Source organism: Neopsephotus bourkii, unplaced genomic scaffold (genome assembly GCF_033783945.1).
Source record: "Neopsephotus bourkii isolate Nb327-2 ecotype Australia unplaced genomic scaffold, CSIRO-AGI_Nbou_v1 NB_1526, whole genome shotgun sequence".
Taxonomy (NCBI): Eukaryota; Metazoa; Chordata; class Aves; order Psittaciformes; family Psittacidae; genus Neopsephotus; species Neopsephotus bourkii.
The window spans coordinates 4830430-4837226 of record NW_026902002.1 but is presented as its reverse complement, the minus strand read 5'-3'; the positions used below and the strand labels follow the sequence as shown (position 1 = coordinate 4837226).

Genomic DNA, 6797 nt, shown 5'->3' with positions numbered 1-6797 from the left:
AGGATGTTTGTAACTGAAAAGAAGGGATTTTTAGCCTCACACAGAAACCATGCAGCACAAGTAAAATGGGCAGGATTTCAGTCTTCAGTGTTGTTCCCAATCAGGAAAAGACAGAAGACTTTAGAAAAACAGGAGAAAAGATAGATTAGTTCAACATAGAGTATTTGGGATCTTTTTAAACTTGCTTCCCTAGTGTTCTTCCTTGTAAACCGGGTTGATTAAATACTAACCTTTTTAGATGTGACATCAGACCTCTCTTTATTTAGCTATGGAGAAGATATTCCAATTTCTACAAACATGAAATACCAATCAGTCTTTCAGGTAGTTTGGAGGGGAAGATAAGTAGTTAGATATTATGTATTTTCTTTTTTAGAACTGGCAGAAAATCTGACTAATGTTTAAGATTAAAATATTTTTGTTTTTTTCTTGTCTATGTACTTCTTTGCCACAGTGGCAACAGTATTTAACCTCAGCATGTGATAAATCTCCATACGGCATGAACAGGTATATGCTGCATTTCTAACATTTCAGACAAATATAGAGCACCTAAATCCTAGCAGCTTCCTAAAACCCTTGGAGACTCGAGCTACTATTCATGCTTCAGCTAGAGTTATGCTAGAGTATGTTGAGTCTACATAGCCAGCCTTATGAGATGGAGGTGAAAGAAGTGCATGGGAGTGACATTTATTGTTGATACATATATTGTTGGAAAAGTACTGATAAGCCTAAAAGTTACAGTAAAAGGACAGGAGGTTGTGGGAAGGAATTTAGTGATTATGGTTTTATTTTTCCTTACCTCATACCAGCTTGTCAACTGGTATAAATTAATGTAACATCACTGAAATCAACAGATATATGTATCAAATCATATTGTTTTAGAATTTGGCCAGTTCTTTATGATTGTTGTAAATTAGCCTGTAAAATAAATTAGGTGGTTTGGATTCATTCTTTCCCTCTATCCTGTCCCAGTATCTGCAGAGCTGTGTGTTTAGCTGGTTTATCTCTACTTTACATAGTCCAGCTCTAGTGTAAAAGTGATGAATTAAATGGCTCCAGAGAAAAACAGAAATAAATGAAGGGACTTTGAAACAACCAGGAACCCACAGCAGAAACCAGATGTGCATGTGGATCTTACTTTGTGTAGGGTGAGTTAACAGGTCTCTTGAGCTGCAGGTGTAAACTGTGACTGCCGGGTTCTTGGGCAGACGGAGGCACTGTATTGTCAGTGTTTGCTGTACAGGGTGGTCTTTTCAAAATGAAAAAGGAGTTAGCAAAAAATGAATGCTCAAAAAAAAAAAAAAGAATTACAAAAAGAAAGCAAGGAATAAAGGAAGGAAGGTTAGAAGAGTAAAAGTAAGAAGAAATTGCATTGTCCATCAGATGAAATATTCTCGTTTGCACTCGCTCACTGTGTTCTGTAAGTCAATGTCAGCTTTAAAAGAGCTCTCGAGGTTTTCTGGGTATTCCTTCTCCTTTGCTTGGCTACTTCGATGTGCTTGTTTGTGCTGATAGAGAAATCTGCTCATGATGGCAATGATGCAAAAGATGATGAATATCACAACTGCTATTACACCTGGACAGGGTAAAAAAGGAAGGATAGAAAGAGTGAAAATTAAAACCAAAACAACCCCCCCAGTCACCTCAAAAATATATTAGCAATGCACAACAGCTAGTGGATATGCTAGATCGCTGGTGCGAGTCTGTGGATAATATTCTGTCTCTATCCCATACTCTCTGGTAGCTTTTATTTCTATTTTGTCATCTTAAGTAAGACTTAAAGCAGCAAGCATTGATGCAATGGACTTCTAATTTCAGACAAATTCTGCTTTCACAAGAAGCAAAGTTGGGTCAGCGTGTTTGTGTTTAAAAAAACATATCTGTATGCTCATTCAGATTCCTGATCTGTCATATTTTCTTTTGTGTTATTTCTGGAAACCTTGCATAAGTCTTGTACTTTGGTTTATAGCCTCTAGATATTATCAAAGGCAGATCCCTACAGGCCATCCTATAAAATAAACAGAGATAGATTGCCTTGCAGGTTGTTCAAGGAAAATGAAAAACCATACATGAAGCTATGAAGACAATTTTCTGTAGTATATAAATGCTTCTATGTAACCTAGCAAGTTCCACTACATGACCAGTTTGGAAAAAAGAGAGCTCAAGAAATACAGGAATGAGAATTTGAATACTGTATTGATACTCTCAGAGTAGGGTGTAGAACAATTACTAGTTAGCTGTGTTTTACGTCACAGACTTACATGGAATAAGAGATTGATTGAAATTGCAAGGGACCTCTGGAGGTCATCTTGTCCAAATCCCCTGCTCAAGCAGGCAGATAGACTGACTATGTGGTTATATTTTAGAAGGCTCATGTTCTTGACAATCTATAATGACTATTTTGGGGTGATGTCCAACATCACATACTGTCACTATTGGCTTTATCCATAATGCAGGTGCCTACCTTAATACAGATTCTGCTAATAAACACACCAACTACTAGACCTGAAAGAGACTACAAAAACCTTGAATTGGATTATTTTTCAATTGTCATTTTAAAAAGGAAGTTACCTCCAATCACAGCTGAATCGCTTCTGACTGCATTGGTGAGAGGCTCTCTTTCATCTGTCTTCCCAAAGGGATCTGCAGTTGGTTAAACAAAACAGGACGTATTTTCTGTATCAATTATATTAATTTTCTCTGTGGCTTAGATAGAAGCATCTGCTTACCATCATGAATTCTGATCTGTTTTCAAAAGATATGATTTGGGGGTTTGCAGAACAAAACCAGTAAGCTCTCTGAAAAAGGAAGTGAGACTGCAGGACAATTTTCTTCTTCATCTTCAGGAACAAATTCTGCTAAAGGTGTATTTAAAAGGAAACAGGCTTACACTAATATCTGAAAATGTTGTTTCAGTTTATCGGTAGAAGAATCAGAAAGACATTTGAATGAAATTGCCCACTGGGAGCTTTCCTCAGTCAGAGCTTTTTTTTTAATTTTTTTTTTTTTTTTTTTTTTTTTAACCTAAGAAGTAATATCAGAAAGAAGCAAAAGGAAAGGAAGACTGAACAGCAGATAGATATAGACCTGACCTAAGTTTGTAAATGAAGATGCATTGAATTTAATTCCATAAAGCAGAGAAGCAGTCTCTGATTGGGACAGCTTCTTGGAACTGATGCTTTTCTTTCTGTTGCAGAAATGCAGTGGTCAAATTGGATTCAAAACAGAGAAGGCTCAGAAATTAATTCATATATTAAAAGCTCCTTGATGTTGGAGTGATTTTGTACCTTACCTATAATGACTACTGTTGAAACAATAGGCCAAACAGTCTACATTCTGACCATTTCAAATCCAGATCCACCCCTGAGATATCAAGCCCTCCCTGAAGTTAATGGAGTTATGGCAGTGTCCTGCATGTTTTAAAAAATGCTGTTTTCTATTGCTACCTGAATCCAGCTTTTCTGAACCTTCATTTATTTCCCTTTCAGCCTATCCTCCTTTGATGAGATTCCTATCTGTGTTTCTCTCCTTTACAAGCCTCCAGGCTATCGTACAGAGAATGTATATGGGAGTTATAGATGACTGTCATTGCACTATATTATACTGCTTTGCCAAACTGATATTTCTGATGCAAGAGGTGGAAGCCTAACTGAGAAACTTGGTGTTGCAAGGTTTATTGTAATTGAACATCCTTGCCTTAGTAGCTGATGCAGCCACGTTTTGGTATCTCGTTATTCAAGATGGTTTTTTAATTGAAATAAGCAACAATATTATATTTGTGTATCAGGAGGCGCTGAGTTTGTAATAATGGTGTCTTTGGGCTATTTAGGTTCTTAAAGGGAGCACTATATCACTGATACCAGCACCAAAGATGTGCAGAAGGTACCAGACTCAAAGAGGCTTTCATGTTTTAAACAATGCAACTCTACTGCTAGTTTTAGGCTTTCAAGGATTCCACAACAAACGCATTATCCTACGTTCAGCAGTAGCAGTCATTTTTTTCCTTCTTAGTAGCTGGTGGAGCATTGTGTTTTTTACTTTCGGCCTGGGAACAGCGCTGATAACACTGATGTTTTCAGTTGTTGCTCAGTAATGGTTACTCTGACCAAGGACTTCTGAGTCTCATGCTCTGCCAGGGAGGAAGGGAAGCCAAGAGGAAGTAGAGACAGGACACCTGACCCAAACTAACCAGAGGTATTCCATACCAAAGCGTATCATGCCCCTATATAAACTGGAGTCAGTTACCCAGAAGTGTTAGATCATTGCTTGGGTTTGTCTGGGTGGTGAGCAGTTGTATTACCTTCCTTTGTTATTTCCCTTATCATTATTATTGGTGGTACCAGTAGTGATTTGTGTTATACTTTAGCTACCGGACTGCTCTTATCTCAACCTGTGGGAGTTACATCCTTTCGATTCTCCTACCCATCCCCCTGGGAGTGTGTGGGAGGAAGGGGGGGAGTGAGTGAGTGACTACATGGCTCTTAATTACTGACTGGACTTAAACCACAACACGCATCCGTACTGAAAAGTCAGGGTTCCCCATATCTTCAATTCATTGACTGAGCTACAGGCACAAAAGGGACTTCTGGAGCCAACTGAACACCTCCAGTACATCCATTATCAACATGAATAGTAATTGCCAGTGACAGATTTGGACACTCAGGTTGAGACCTATTTACAATAGGCCCCTTGCTTGGATCGTGGGTTCTTATAGTGATGTTGCTAAGAAACAAATAATCATGACAATGCTTCATCTCATTTACTACATTTGTGGGACTAGACTGTGAATAAAAATTGTTGTTTTACACACAGATACAGATAGCATCATAGAAAAGGTAAGGCTGAAAAATCTGGAGGTATTTAGCCTAATCTCAAGCTTTTGAGACTAGGATCAAATTAGGGACAAATTCAAAATTAGATCAAGGTTCCTCATAACTTTGTACATCATGTGTAGGTTAATCTTTATTTTTCAGTATCTCAGAGTTATTAAAACTATAATTTAGGCTCTTTTCATTTAGTCACACTCCCTTCCCCCCCCCCCCCCTTTATAATTTAAGATGGCTGTCAAAGATGGACAGTGTGGTTAGCCTATTTTTTTCCACGAACTAGAAGAGGGGAGTAACCATTATTTTAGACCCAAGGTGATTTATCTTTCACCTGCCTCAGCTGGTGCCAGTGAAATCAGTTATGATAACAATTAGTTATTTATTGAACATCAGTCCTCTTGTACTAGAGAAAAATCTTCATCTGGTATCTGATGCATGGCATTAGTTAAACAGAGTCCTGAAAGACTATTAACTATTATGAAAAATACATGAAATCAAATTTCTACCTTTAACATTATGTAAAATGTTATTCATGCCTAAAAGATCATGTAAGATCGGGCATTTAATGCTATTAAAGTGCTATTAATTTTTTTTGTGGCTGATACCAGAATTTAAGCACTGAGGAAATTAGAAAAAATGTTGGAGATCAGTTTCAGAATGGAGGCCAACAGACACAGGCCTTAAGAATTATGTTTTGCCTGAGAAATAGAATCAGGATATGATGAGATGAGCAGATGGCATGTGACAGGAGAACCATACCCAGTGGGAACACAAGCTCTGAAGCCAAGGAAAAGCAATACTGTGTCTCATATGAGACTGTAACAGGATATCCTTGTCCTTTTAGATAAAATTGATGACATTACAGTGTGAATCACCCTTCTGGAAATCATTTAGTCCAAACCCATTCTGAAATCAGGGTCCAATACAGCAAATTTTTCAGGGGTGCATCCATTTGGGTTTTGAATATGTCCAAAGATGAAGAGGTCTCAACCTCTCTAGGCCTCCCGATATTTTTGCTAGATTTCCTGCTCAGCAGGATGGACCATTCTTAATCTTGGAGGAGGTGATCCTTGAACCATCTCTTCTGAACTCTTCTACTCACCAGGGCTGTATCACATGGGATTCTTCTAAGCAGGTCTGTGACCAGGTCAAAGCTTGTTCTCCTGAATTGCAGTCCTGCTCCTGGGTTGCAATCATGCTTTCTGATTTTTTAACTTCCTCTCAGGTTTCTGACCTCTACCATCTCAAAGTGCTACAGTCAAAGCTCTCCTGGCACATCCTTGGCCAGTTCCTACTTGGCTTGGAAATACCAGGTCCAGCACAGCTATCACACTGAGACAGGGACATGCACTGTTTAAGTTGCCTTTCAGAAGAAAATTTTTCTGTGTAGTTTCTGACTTACTTATGATTTTTTTTGATGTTTTTTTTCTGTAAATGCATGAAGACTCACTCTTCAGCTGGAGTAGACAGACGCTCAAAACTCCACCATTCCCACAGCTGAATCTGCTCTGGCATTTACAGGATTTTAATATAAAAAAACCCAACAACATAGTAAAAGTCTGTTATACCTACGCCATCAGTACAGTTCAGAATACCAAAACCTCAGCAAGGAAGAAGGCTGTTTGCAGGTCATTGTTAAATACAAAAACACAGTAAATCACCTTTAATTTTGTGTTTCCTAACCAGAAAGAATGTGTATGAATAACTGTGCCATGAGTCAATGGATTTTATTCCATATCCATCTGCTAGGAAACTTTCTTTAAGACAACATGTATGCCTCTCTGAAGGAAAAACTTCAATTGTTTTCAAGTTATAAATATAGAGAGCTTTCTTCACACATTTAAAGGGAGATTTCCTAGAGGGCTTTTTTGTTGTATCTGTACATTAGAAAATTGACACAGACATGTACAGTCAGCTTTGATGTTCTATTTTTCTTCTCAGACACTCAATAATGACAAATTGGGAGGTGATGGA

At 38.0% G+C, this 6797-nt stretch overlaps 1 protein-coding gene across 2 annotated transcripts in view; it reads right to left on the bottom strand.

The window, feature by feature from the left end:
- The window catches only part of CNTNAP5 (contactin associated protein family member 5), a 302690-nt gene continuing 295893 nt past the window's right edge, over window positions 1–6797 (bottom strand). For both annotated transcript variants that reach the window (XM_061370154.1, XM_061370155.1), the window contains exons 24-25: window positions 2569–2640; window positions 1–1573 (exon numbers count right to left, since the gene is read on the bottom strand). In XM_061370154.1, coding sequence (XP_061226138.1) covers window positions 1377–1573; window positions 2569–2640 — 269 coding nt within the window. In that variant the 3' untranslated portion in view covers window positions 1–1376. The remainder of the gene's footprint in view (window positions 1574–2568; window positions 2641–6797) is intronic.